This window comes from Epinephelus moara, chromosome 19 (genome assembly GCF_006386435.1).
Source record: "Epinephelus moara isolate mb chromosome 19, YSFRI_EMoa_1.0, whole genome shotgun sequence".
Lineage (NCBI taxonomy): Eukaryota > Metazoa > Chordata > Actinopteri > Perciformes > Serranidae > Epinephelus > Epinephelus moara.
Window position 1 is genome coordinate 11,372,952 of NC_065524.1, and position 12,964 is coordinate 11,385,915.

At 43.3% G+C, this 12,964-nt stretch overlaps 1 protein-coding gene across 2 annotated transcripts in view; it reads left to right on the plus strand.

Moving 5' to 3' along the window:
• Positions 1–12,265, plus strand: part of LOC126406623 (adhesion G protein-coupled receptor A3) — a 240,138-nt gene extending 227,873 nt beyond the window's left edge. Inside the window, exons 18-20 of one of the 2 annotated variants that reach the window (XR_007571729.1) lie at positions 5,651–5,746; positions 5,977–7,696; positions 11,963–12,265. Coding sequence is in view for 1 of the 2 variants with exons in the window: in XM_050071035.1 (XP_049926992.1) it covers positions 5,651–5,746; positions 5,977–7,405 (1,525 nt within the window). In the remaining variant the exon portion in view is untranslated. Of the gene's footprint in view, positions 1–5,650; positions 5,747–5,976; positions 11,803–11,962 lie in introns of those variants that run through there. The other variant, XM_050071035.1, reaches the window with a different exon arrangement.
• The last annotated feature ends 699 nt before the right edge of the window (positions 12,266–12,964 follow it).

Consider the following 12,964-nt stretch of genomic DNA (forward strand, 5'->3'; position numbering starts at 1 on the left):
AATCTAATATAATTGAGTAGATATTCTCCTGTGGGCCCTCAGCTCAGAGTATTGAAGATTGCATTTACTTTGCGTTGTTGGGGATCCTTGATTTGCAATTAGAGCAGCCCAGATTATTATGGCATGGATACCAGTGTAGCAGCTGTATCAGCTTAACATTCATTCTGAATGATAAAGACAGTTGGAGAACAGTTAGATACAAAATAGGATGTAGACTCTAGAGGATAATTTTTTTCCCTTGGTAACTCTAATGTTTTTCCCAGTTGTACAGATTTTTAGACATTGTACATTATTATCTTAAATGGCTGAACAAATAGTGACTATAGCTGCCATTAATAAGAAAAAAACTCCATAGGAGAGCATAATCCCAGATCCCCCCTAGGTTTCGTTCGAGCCCTGATTGTTTACAATGTCTGGCTCTGCTCGTTAATAGATTTGAAAACAGAGGGAAAAGGCTAGCTTAGCTCTGTGCCTAGGGTTATAATATCTACCTGAACAAGAGATAGTGCCACAAGTAACCCCTCATTAAACCACAACCTATATATATATATTTTTTTTTTTACAGCTTTTGTATTGCTGTTACCTTCAGACAGTGCTGGGTTAGCTGTTTTCCCACTATTTTCGGGGGAAACAGCTAACCCAGCTAACATTACTGTACGTTCACACCAAAAGCGATCAGAGCTTCCAAAGCGGTGGAAGTCATTCATTTTCAATGAGAGCCCGGCGACTTGGGCGACCTGGTTGTCAGCCGCACATCTTTAGCAAAGCAACTGGAGCGGCTCCGGAGGGGATTTAAAACTCGTTTAACTTTATGGTAATGAGCTCTGACGCGGTTCGGTGGCAACCAATAGGAATGCTGACGTGCTTCAATGAAGCGGGTCCCAGAGAACAAGCTATGTAACTTTGGTTCCTACAGCACACTTGTTCCAACAATGGATATCGCAAAGTTTATTACTTGCATTTGCGCTCACTCAGTCCTTTATAATGTGTCGCTGTTCAGTTACAGAGACCAAAATAAAAAGAATGAGGCTTGGGAGCACGTCACGGAGGTAGTTGGTTGGTCTGGTGAGTTTTAGTGTGTAATGTTAGTAATAGAGGAGAGAATTGCAGGCTAATGTTGCGAAGTAGCATGCAAGTGTTCCTTGCTTGGTTTGAATGGGATGACATACGTTTCTGTTTTCATTGACCAAACATAACTTTCTGTAGGCCAACTATGAGCTTTTTGATTGGACAACAGCAAGCAGCAACTACGCTGCTTTCAAGCCAGTAGTCCACTTTGCGGCTTCTTTAAATTGACAAGCACGATTGAATGCTCAATGATTCGTGATGAGCGACAAGAGCGACCAAAGCTGCCACAAATATTTTTGACAGTCATGCTTCTTGGGCATCCACGACAGACTTTGCCTCTTTGGAAGCTTCTGGTGTGGACGTACTGTTATGCTTTATGCCAGCTAACTTTATGCTAAGCTTAGCTAACTGGCTGCTGATATTATCTTTAAATCTAACCGCGACGGTGTTACTGATCTTTTCATTAACTCTTAGCATTTAAGTGAGTGAGCACCTTTCCCAAAATGTTGAATTATTCCTTTAAATTTAGCTCACTCAACACATGCAGGATTTTAGTTTCAGGTGAGCACATTACCGTTGCATTTTCCAGCTTTACCTATAAGCCTCTGCCCTGTGCTGGAGCTGTATGACCATTGGTTGTCCCCAACTGTGCTATGTATATCCTGGACTAGGTCCAGAGAGAGGACAGTGCATAGTCACAAAACAGAGGACAGTGCATAAGCAGAGGAACAAGGATGGGAGGGGAGAGTCACTGTGTAGCTGCTGGCTAAAAAGCACTTCAGGGTCTATTTATATCAGATGATTGCTCTTCCTAAACTCTCTCAAAAGCAAAACTCTGCATACACAGCCATTTTGTTAGAGTTTGAAGGCCTTCTTTAATAGAATGGCCAACAAAATTGTGTGTGTGTCAAAGTGCGCAAGGCTTTGTGTGTGTGTTTACACAAGAGTGAGCGCATCAGGAAGAATTTTAATGTGAAGGCGCACCTTTTTGAATAAAACAGGACGGCATGCAGATGGTAATTTGATCACACGTGCTATACAGTTTTTGCATGGACACGACATGTGTTTTCTTGGGGAGAGGCCTGCGGGAAACACAAGCAGGCTTTTCTAGAGGGGATAAAGGGGAATGAAGCTTATAAAGCGCAGGGTGCTTTAACATCCACTAGTTTCTCTCATTTATGCTTATCTGGCTGACGGGTGTGTAAATGGCTTTCTGTTGGAGGAGAGTCCCCCGGGGGAACCGTTCCACTCAGAGACAGTGACAGGCCGGTAATGCCGCCACCACCAACACCCCCCCTTCCTTTTCCATCCACCCAACCACCCCTCACCAAACCAGCCCAGACAAACATCTTGATTGTAATTGAATTTTTGCGACGGGTTCTGTGTGACCGAGGACAGATTGGAGAGAGCGAAGGGGTGGAAGGGAGGAAACTGAGGATGAAGATGGAGGAAGATGGAGTGGTGGAAAGGTTACAGCAGTGACAGAGGTTGAGATTGAACTGGCAGGAAGAGGAAATAGCATAGTGTTATATAGAAAAGTGACAGTGCAGAGAGCAGGGACAAGGACAGTGCAGAGAGGGAGCTGCTGGGGATTAGCTTTGTTCCTGCGCTGAATTCTTAAGGCTCATGATATGTATACTGTGACGTAAGTGCATTGTTCAGATACTTGCCTGTGTACTGTGTATACCTGAAGAATTAAAAAGTGTATTCACTAGGCAGCAGATGAGGGCTGAATCATCTCAAGCTGACATTAGAATACCTTTCGTGAGAACTTCCAATTTTGCACCACTTAAGCATAACTAATCATGGCGATACCAGAGGGGGTTACAATCGTGTCAATGTTAATAGCATGGCAGAGAAAACAGCAACATAGTCGCTTCTCTGCAAAACTGTCTTTCCACTGTTATTGTCATTTGTTCACAGTCTGCTGCTGACCTTACTTCACATTCTCATTCACCTTGCCTTTATGTGTTTAATTACATCTTGCAGATGTTAGGTATTCAATGACTGTTCAAACAATCGGCTCACTCATACGTTGTCTTGTCTGAATGATGTAGTGCCACTGCTCATTCTCCCTGTGGCTTAAAGGGCCAGTTTACCCCAACATTAAAAGTGCATATTTTCCCTTTTACCTGTCATGCTACTTATCAATCTAGATAGTTCTGGTGCGAGTTGCAGAGTGTTGGAGATATCCGCTGTAAAGATGTCTGCCTTGTCTTACATATTTAATGGAACTTGATGGCAGTCGGCTTGTGGTGCTCAAAGCGCAGAAAAATTACATTTGAAAAACTCAACAGCAGTGTCTCTCTCCAGAAATCATGACCTGGTTAATCAGGATAATCCACAGGCCTTGTTGTGAGCAGTTTTATGTTGGAATTATTTTCTTTCTACCAAACTACACCCTCCAACTGTATCAACTGGCTGAGGGAAGTGTGCATCTACTACTAGCTCTCCTAGAAGCACTGAGCTAGCTAACGTTACAGTTCAGCCAAAAAGGACACCATTAATGTTTACATCTTGCACTGTCATGAGAATTTCCTTCTTCCTTCCGCTTCCTTCTGCAGGGCGATACAGTTAGCAGGTGTGTTTTTTTTTTTTTTCCCCAAGTGTCTTTTTTTGGTGCTTTGAGCACCACAAGCTGAGTGCCATCTGGTTCCATTATATTGGAGAGAAGGCAGACATCTCTACGGCCAATATTTCCAACACTCAGCAACTCACACCAAAACTATCTAGACTGATAAATAGCACTACAGATAAGAGAAAAAATATGTATTTTTGATTTTGGGGTGGCCTATCCCTTTAATAAGCCTTTTTTTAGGTCATTATTTTGTCTTTCGGAGGTGCTCTTTATTTGAGGTAATGCACAGCACCTCCTGCATTAACAAGTTGAACAAATCTCTCATTTTCTAAATGTTGATGAACTATACCTTTAACAACCTGTCAAGGGCCACAGTTTCACTGCAAGCATACAGAGGTGCAGTGTACAGGGAAATGAAATGAATCATTAAATTAAAGCAACCCCATTTCCTACCTGTATACAACCAATAGAGCTTATAAGAGCACTTTTTTTCTCTCACTGAGTTCTTGGTATAAGTAGGCGTGGTGAGGACAGTTTGTTCTGCTGCCATCCTGACAGCTCCTCAGGAGCTGCGCTGCTAACAGGACAGCTGGTTCTGAGGGCAGTGATGCCATAACGAAGGTCGGAGTCAGTTCTGTTTGAAGGGATGGACAGAGGGTGGTAGCGCTTATGCACCACTGACTTCTTGCATCTGATGTGAATTCCTAGTAAGAGTGTGTTCACACTTTCAATCTTTAGTGTGGTTCGTGTGGAAAGAGGAAGCCAGACCCTCTTATACCCATGTTTCACCAAAATTATTGCACGTACATGTATTTTTTTAAACACGGGTAACCCCAATAAAAATAGGCTATAGACTCCTTTCCATTGTCAGTATGCCTTTCTGTGTGTGAGAGGAGTTTTTTGTTTTGTTTTAGGGTTTTTTGGTGTGGAAAAGTCCAGAAAACAGGTTAGTAAACAGTAGAAATCAGCACGGAAGCCAGTGAAAATGTTTAGTTGTTAGTTCTTCTTTATATATTTCTTATTTATTCAGTCTCTCAAATTTGGATTGATGTTTGAATGCTGCTTTGTGGTGGTGCGTCACTGCATCTCGCCGGTGAAGGGGCTAAAATTAGTGCGCTCACGTGGGTGTTATGTTTCCATCAATGCTGATTAGAGCCAGAGTTGATGAATATCCGTAACTATGGCAGAGCCATTTGACCCTGGTGTAAATGGTGATTGTAACCTTTCCCATTACATTAAAAAAAATCAGATGTTACAGGGTGGTAGCAGGTTTTTGTGCAGTGGAAACAGGACTTCACTTGAAAATGTTTGTATGTCGATTTGTCATTCAAGATCACTGCAAAATATCCCAGTCTAACTGTGTCTCAACCTCAGAATGAAAGATTCTTCTAGCATAAGTGTATTCATGTTGACATCTGACTGTAAGAAACTTTTGATGCTTTGCAATCTAAAACCAAATTTAAATTCAATGTCTCCTACTTCACAAATCCAGGTTTCTCTTCACGTCTCCTGAGCTGTTATGATCAGCAGATGCCGAAAATTGCAGCAATGAACGCTGACAAGTCAATCATGCTTACATCGTCGGGAAACAGATTTGTTTTCAGAGTAAAAATCACACTTTGGTTTGCAGCAAAGAAAACAAACTGTAGGTGTGATCGCACCCGTTGAGTGTGATCACAAACACATTGACAAGCTCAAAAGTCATATTTGAGGGAAGTGGGGAAAGGATAGCTGACAGATATGTTCTCATGCCTGTTCCTTGGTGTCATTGTTTGTTTGTTGTGAGCTTCACTCGCTGCACAAGTCTGTAATCTTATTTGTCTGTTTGGACTGTGTGGTTATTATCTTTCTCTCGTGTCTAAAACTGGTTTTCAATCATATTTTTGACAGCGCACTGTTGTAATCCAGATGTGAGATATGGGATTTGTAAATGCCTTTTCACGCCAAACTATCTTATGCTTTATTTTTCTCTCTGCCTCTGTTTGTCCCTCTGTCACCTCACAGATTTTATTTAGTCAGTGGTGGAGTGCCCCTCATCATCTGTGGGGTCACGGCAGCTGTCAATATAGACAACTATGGCAGCGGGGAGCAAGCGCCGTAGTAAGTCGGACATTTGTTTCTGCTCTCAAGGTTAAAGCACACACTGTGATGATGCTTTTTAAACAAGGCTGCATGTGTGTATACAAAACATGTGGTTATATTTGCTGTTTGCGCTGTGTGTACACTGCGCTAAAGCTTTCGTTGGAACATGTTAAACTAATTAATATATTCTACATAATATCTACATAAATCAAAGTATTAAAGTGTGCTGGTATTCATGTGTGTTGCAGCTGCTGGATGGCATGGGAGCCCAGCCTGGGAGCCTTCTTTGGCCCTGTGGCCTTCATCGTCCTGGTGACATGCATCTACTTCCTCTGCACCTTCATCCAGCTGCGTCGACATCCCGAAAAGAAGTATGAGCTCAAGCAGCTGACGGAGGAGCAGCAGAGGCTGGCTGCCGTTGATGTACCGACCCACTGCCACCAGGGAGCCGAGCCCGGAGCCCTGGCAGCCCCAACTGGTGGGGGCCACTGTCCTGCTGGCTGCCCAGGCGTTCCCATCAACCCCGCGCTGCTGGCCAATGAGCACTCCTTCAAGGCTCAGTTACGAACGGCGGCCTTTACTCTTTTCCTGTTCCTGGCCACGTGGACTTTTGGGGCGCTAGCCGTGTCCCAGGGCCACTTCCTGGATATGATCTTCAGCTGCCTTTATGGTGCCTTCTCTGTCACCCTTGGCCTCTTCATCCTCATCCATCACTGTGCCAAGCGTGATGATGTCTGGCATTGCTGGTGTTCCTGTTGTCCCGGACGACAAGCCAACGCCTGCTCTGGCGCCCATGGGCCTGCTCAACCACGGCCCAAGGTCAACGTGAATGGAGACACCCCCGGGCACGGCCATGGTCACAGCCACTGCCACCATGACTCACCATGTCCAGGCAAAGCGCTGATGAGCTGCAGTCATGGAAGTATAGGTCACTGTAAACATGCCACCCTTCCCTCCTCGCAAAATCACGTTACATGTTTGGCACCGGTGACGCCGTGCTGCGCCGCCCTGCATAGCCAGCAGCTGATGGAAGAGGAGCCGGCAGCTACACATGTGCTGCTACATGCTGACCCAGAGGGTTACCGGCCAGGGATCCAGTTGCACCCCTGCCTAAAGAGCAGCACCAGGACTAAAGGCCGTCACTTCAGCCGCCGGGGCGGGGCTGCTGCTTGTGGAGCAGGGGGTGAGAGGGAATACGCCTATCACATCCCCTCCAGTGTTGATGGGGGCAGCGTGCACAGCTCACACACTGACAGCCCCCACAGCACACATGAGCGTCACGCCCACATCTGTCCACATCTGGCCCACGAAGGCCACCATGATGGGCATCACACATGCCACGCTGCTGCAGCCGCCACGCACGAGGCCCTGGCATGCCATAATCCCTGCCACAGGCATATCTGCTGTGCCAAGGCAGACCTTTTCCCTTCCCTGTGCCCGGCAGAGGCCGGCGACACAGGCATGTTCCTGTGCGGCTGCGGCAAAGTGGCCGAGCAGGACCCGATGGCGACACATCACCATCTGGAGATGCACGCCCCGCGCAGACAATCCTACCCCCAGAACCCGCCCAATCAGAATGGGATTCTAAAGGGGGGCCTGCACGAAGGACTCCTGTATGCATCGGACAGCACAGGGAATATACGCACTGGACCCTGGAAGAATGAAACTACTGTGTAGTGTGGGATACAGGGGAGATGGGCAGCACCTCTGCCTCGTCCCGCCAAAAATAAACCCTCGCCTCCCTTTCTAGAATTAAAAAAAAATGAATTGAACATTTTAAACATCACAATCAGCGTGGGATATTTTTATTTTAATGTCCTCATGTTTTTATGTGTGCTGTTTTACTGTACAGAAATCTGATATCATGTAAATGCTCCCTGAAGAGCATCCATACACAGAACAGAATCTCCTCCATCCAGAAGAATTTATGAAACGTGTGTCACATCATGCCATCAGATGTAATTGAAGGTATTTCCACTGTTCCATATTACTACAGATCTCTCTCTATATATATATACAAGAAAATGAATGGTTGTATGTATGAATATGTGTGTGTTCGTGCTCAAAGGCAACACGCTGCAAGATTTTTTTACACTTTGAATCTGAATCCATCCAATAGTCTACGATGACAGTGAACCTCCAGTACTTTAAAGGACTCTTGGCATCCATGTTTTAGACGACTAAACCAGCAATTTTAGACTTCATGGGTATTTTTGCCATTCAGTCAAGCAACTGTGAACATCTACTAGAGATTTTCTAAATAATATACAAGGATACTGTCGCTTGCCAGAGATGTGTGTGGATGCCAGTTGAGTGGTGAAAATTCAAAGCAACAGAAAAAAGAGACGTGAAATTAAGCATCCTCTTCCAGGTTGGTATTGATCGTGCTGTCTGTATGATGTCTTCACTGTTGTGTCCCTTTTTTTCTGGAGAGAAGTAAATAACGGCAGCATCAACAGCGACAGCGTGGCCGTTGTGAATAGAGAGCTGGTGTCAGTGACTCATTGGATCCAGTGCAATTTTTTATTAACACTGTGCCACACAGAGCCAGGTCCTCACAGCGGGGTCATTGCCAAACTAGCGTGCAGGTTTTTTCATTCTCCAGCTCAGCTTGCACATGCTATCAGACATTTTCAAATCAGCATACAGGTCTGTGGAAAATCAAACACTCAAAAGGTTTTAGGATAAAAAGAGTGTCAATGTGATCAGACAAGAAACAACAAGATGCTTTGGGAAACCTGCCTGTCATATGTGTAGTGCTGCCGGAGTGCATCAAACGACGCTTTACCACTTTTTTTTTCCTTATAAGGTAATATAATATCTGCAGCACACATCATGCAGTTTAAATTCATATACGTTATTTTAAGCACTTGAGACAGTACGAACAAATGGAATGGTTAGAGTTGTCATATTGACATTTCAGGTGTGTTGATTCACAGTGTCAACTCAGGCACTGAGTAACATGCAACACAACATTCCACCTTAAGGTGCAGTGTGTAGGATTTAGGAGGATATATTGGCAGAACTAGAATATAATATACTGAGTATGTTTTCTTTAGTGTATACTCAACATAAAATAAGTGTGTTTTCGTTACATTAGAATGAGCTGTTTATCGACATAGGATGCGGGTCCTTGTCCACAGAGATTGCCATGTTGCGTCAGTGATGAGGTGAACAGTGTAGGAGAGACCTTGATTTGTAATGTGAAACTGCTTTATTCAGTGTTTTCACAGGTTATAATCACTTGGTTTGTTTGTTTTTGGAGAGGAAAAACCTCTGTGGATGATTTAGCTCCTAGTAAAAACCTCCTGAACAATGAACACTGAAGAAAGTCTAACCGGTAGACATTTGATCTGGTTGCAATCTGCAATCTTCACCACTAGATGTCACTCAGTCCCCCTAAATCTTACTCACTGGACCCTTAAATGTTGCCAGTAGCTGCTGGCTGTAGCCTTTGAGTGGCACAGTGAATTTAATAAATTTTTCTTAGTCTATAGCTCGCTTACTGTTAACTGGTAAAGATGAAAAGGCAACAAAACATCCTTTACATTTATTTTATAATTTACAATGATATAACATGAGGTTAACAACAGTAAAACCAGGCCCATGCCCACCTGGGGCTACCTAACAGTTGTCGATGACTACAACATAGGCCCAGTTCCAAAACAAAATGCATCTGAGATGAGGGCCACACCTGTCCCCTAAAAATCCAGTCTGGCTAAATACTACCACCTACAGAGATAAAGGAGCATAATAGGACTTAAAGGTCTATGGTGTAGGAATCAGTGCCATCTAGTGGTGAGGTTACAGAATTGAAACTTCTCCCATGTGCAAAGCGTGTAGGAGTATATGAGTGACCGATGCAAAAACGCAAATGGCCCTGTCTAGAGTTAGTGTTTAGTTTGATCATTCTGGGCAACTGTAGAAACAACATGGTGGACTCAGTGGAAAAGGACCTGCTCCATTTGTAGATTTAAACAGCTCATTCTAAGGTAAACAGTATTATACACTAATGAAAACATAGTAATGAATGTTATATTCCATCTCTGCCAATATATATCCCCTTAAATCCTACACACTGACAATTAAAAAATGTAATATTTACAACACAATGAAAGTATTCATAAATCCATCTAACATTTGATCGTGTGGCCAGTTATAGTTGACTAATGTAGGCCTCTGTATACTTGCCACCATTGGAACAGTGGTTAAATAACCTTTGAAACAAACCACAGCTTAATTGTACATGTGCGTGCATGCCGTCATAGGTGCGCTCCGGTACTTAAAAATAGCACTACACCCCTGCTGCCTGTGACCAATGTCCTATTATTTTCCCTCAATAAAAGCTAATAAAACATTTTAGCAAACCTCACCCACTATTTGCTAAAGCCACAAAGTGACACATGGCAGCAATTGGTGCAAATACTGTCCCTTTAAATTTTATTTACTTTTCATTTGTCTCCTGAAAGCCCCAAAGCATGCATGCCTTGTTGTATGTAGCTATGCGCTATATTTCAGCCATGTAAATGAATGCCCATCCACGAGCATATGATTTGCCTCGACTGCTGCAGCTTGTCGTGTATCATTTTTCTCACACCTTTAGATTTAGTTCCCAACAAATACTGTATTATTTCCCAGTGGTGACTAAGTTTATCTGAGAATCAAGTCCGGAAAATTTGAATGCTCTTGGTTTTGTGGTTCTGCTTTGGTAACTTGTGTCAAGAGAGGCCAGGGTTGAAGTATGGATTTTCCTTTTTTTTTTATGTTACCATGAAGGTCACATTCTCTTTGAAGAATTGCCACTCCAAAAGAGAAAGCAAAAGAGGCGCTGTATTGATTCAGAAGCACTTGTTTGTTTTATGAATGATGATATTGAGTGTGATACTCCCGGCAAAACCACTCAAACATTTCGTCAGAAAAGCCAAACTTAAAAAAAATATATAAGAAAAACGCACACCCATGCAGCGCATATAATCTCACAGCAAAACCCGCTCTCGCGAAACCACCTCGGCATGCACACCGTCTCTTTATCCATCCTGTGCACTCTTGTCTGTGTATATAGAATCAGTTTCTGATGAATTATTTTATATGAGATTTAAGATATTTAAGAATAAAATAAGTCTATATGTAAAGAAAGTTGTATGGGGAAAAAAAAACCTGACCTCTCAATGTTAATACTCAGTATCTGAGTTTACAAATGTCCTTTTCGTTTTCTAATGCCTTTTTTTCTGTTGCAATTTGAGTTGACTTCATAAAGTATGCAGACTCGCCATGTGTTGTGAGTTTATCCTGTCATATCAGAAATAGAAATGCACTACCCATAATAACGTTTGGCCTGTCAGAAAAGAATTTGTCACTTACAGAATGTTTATTATAAAAATGTTTGTTCAGACAGAACTATTTGAATTAAAAAAAAAAGTGACAAGAGAAAAGCGAAATATTTATGTGATACTCCCTTTATTTAGATGGCAGGCGCTGAGTAGTGGAAGGAGGCCCTAGTAGACAGCAAAGATGATGCATGAACCTCATAGCTTTGCACAGGGCCACAAGTTATTTCCAGGGTCTGGGACAAAATGGGATATTATGGGCTCAACTTATGAGTTATAAAACAGTGGCCCACGATTGATCACACAGCGCGGGCTCCTTTGGGCCGCCTTAGATGCTGGCAGTCAGTGGCCCTGGCTTTATAGTTATTGGAAAGGGATTTGTAACAGTATCACAACAAAACATTTGAAATCAGCCTCTCCCGCTAAACCCACATTAAACTGAGAGAACATTGGGCTAGGTTAATTGCTGTACAACATGTGTATTTGCTGGTGGTGTGTCTTAGAAGCAGCCTGAGCTTTTCAGTGTCTGTGAGACAATGTGTTTGGTATCATGGGCCACCGTAGGCCAACTTCTCTGTTGTCATCAGTAGCAGATGTACTGCCCTAAACAAGCTTGCTGACTTAGTTTCGGCTCACCGGACGGCTGCTGGAATACTCACCTGTGGTACTGTGACAAAACCTAAAGCCAGTTTTCACTTTTTTCTACATTGACACAGATTCCAATAAATGTATTTTTTCACCATGCAATGGATGAGAGCATCTTTGGCTTGTGTTTGTGTGTACGCCGTGTGTGTGTGAGCACAGAGTGCATTCAACTTACATGACGATGAATGTGACTGAAAGAAAAAGCCTGTTTTATTTTTTTTTGTCTCAATTCTCGCTGTAATGTGTTTATTTCTTCTGACAGCGTGATGGAGATTGAGATGCCTTACAGAGCCACCACAGGGGAGGAATTCAAATGATACCAGGCTTGACTGCCGCTGTGTGTGTGTGATGTGTGTCTGTGTGTCTGTGTGTCTGTGTGTGTGTATGCCCAGACCTTGTACACATACATGCACAGGCGTCCACGTATGCTCACATCGCTCAGGAAATGAGACAGTGTGTCTTCCGTGCATCACAAATCACACCCAGGTTTGACAGGCCATGAAACGCCTGAGCACATTTAATATGCAGCTGGATTTTTTTTTTTTTTTTCCAAGGCTGCACGGCTCCCCCCTCCCTCCTTCCCGACCATCAGATTATTCGTCTGACTGAAAGCCATGTGAAATGTCAGACCCCATCTTTCCTTCTCCGTCTGCTATGAAGACCCAGACTGAACATGAGTACTGCAGGGTGTCCATTAAAGGTGAGTCATGGACGTTTGAAGCCAGTATCTTTCAAAAAAAATATATATATATTTTGTGTGCTGCAGTGCCAAATGAGCTGCACTGGTGATTATATAGATAATGAGTATAAGGCTATGATGGCTTTAATTATCTGGGGTGTCTTTGAACCAATGAGTGTGTTTTTCCAGAAAGATGCTGTCACTTTAACCACAGAGGCTCAGTAAAGCAAAAGGATGCTTCTTCACCATGTGGTTGTAAGACTGCAGGCCGCGGTAGGTTGGGCCGCAGTGGTTGGCGGAGGGAGAAATTGGCCCAGGATGGCATCTGTTTCATTAAAAATTCATCTGCTTTTAGTAACACAGATGTGTGTTTATGATACAATTAACTGTGTTTTAATTTCCTGTTGTAATAAATAGGTGTGTAAATCGAGAGTATGAGCAGAGAGAGAGAGGGGGAGACCAAGGCCGTACCTAGGGAGTCAACACTGGGGGGCCAGTGGTGTCTGGAGCCCCCCACTGCAGAAAAAATGGTCAAAATTCCTATTATCCTGTATTCTATATTATTTATCATAAGAAAGTACAGCT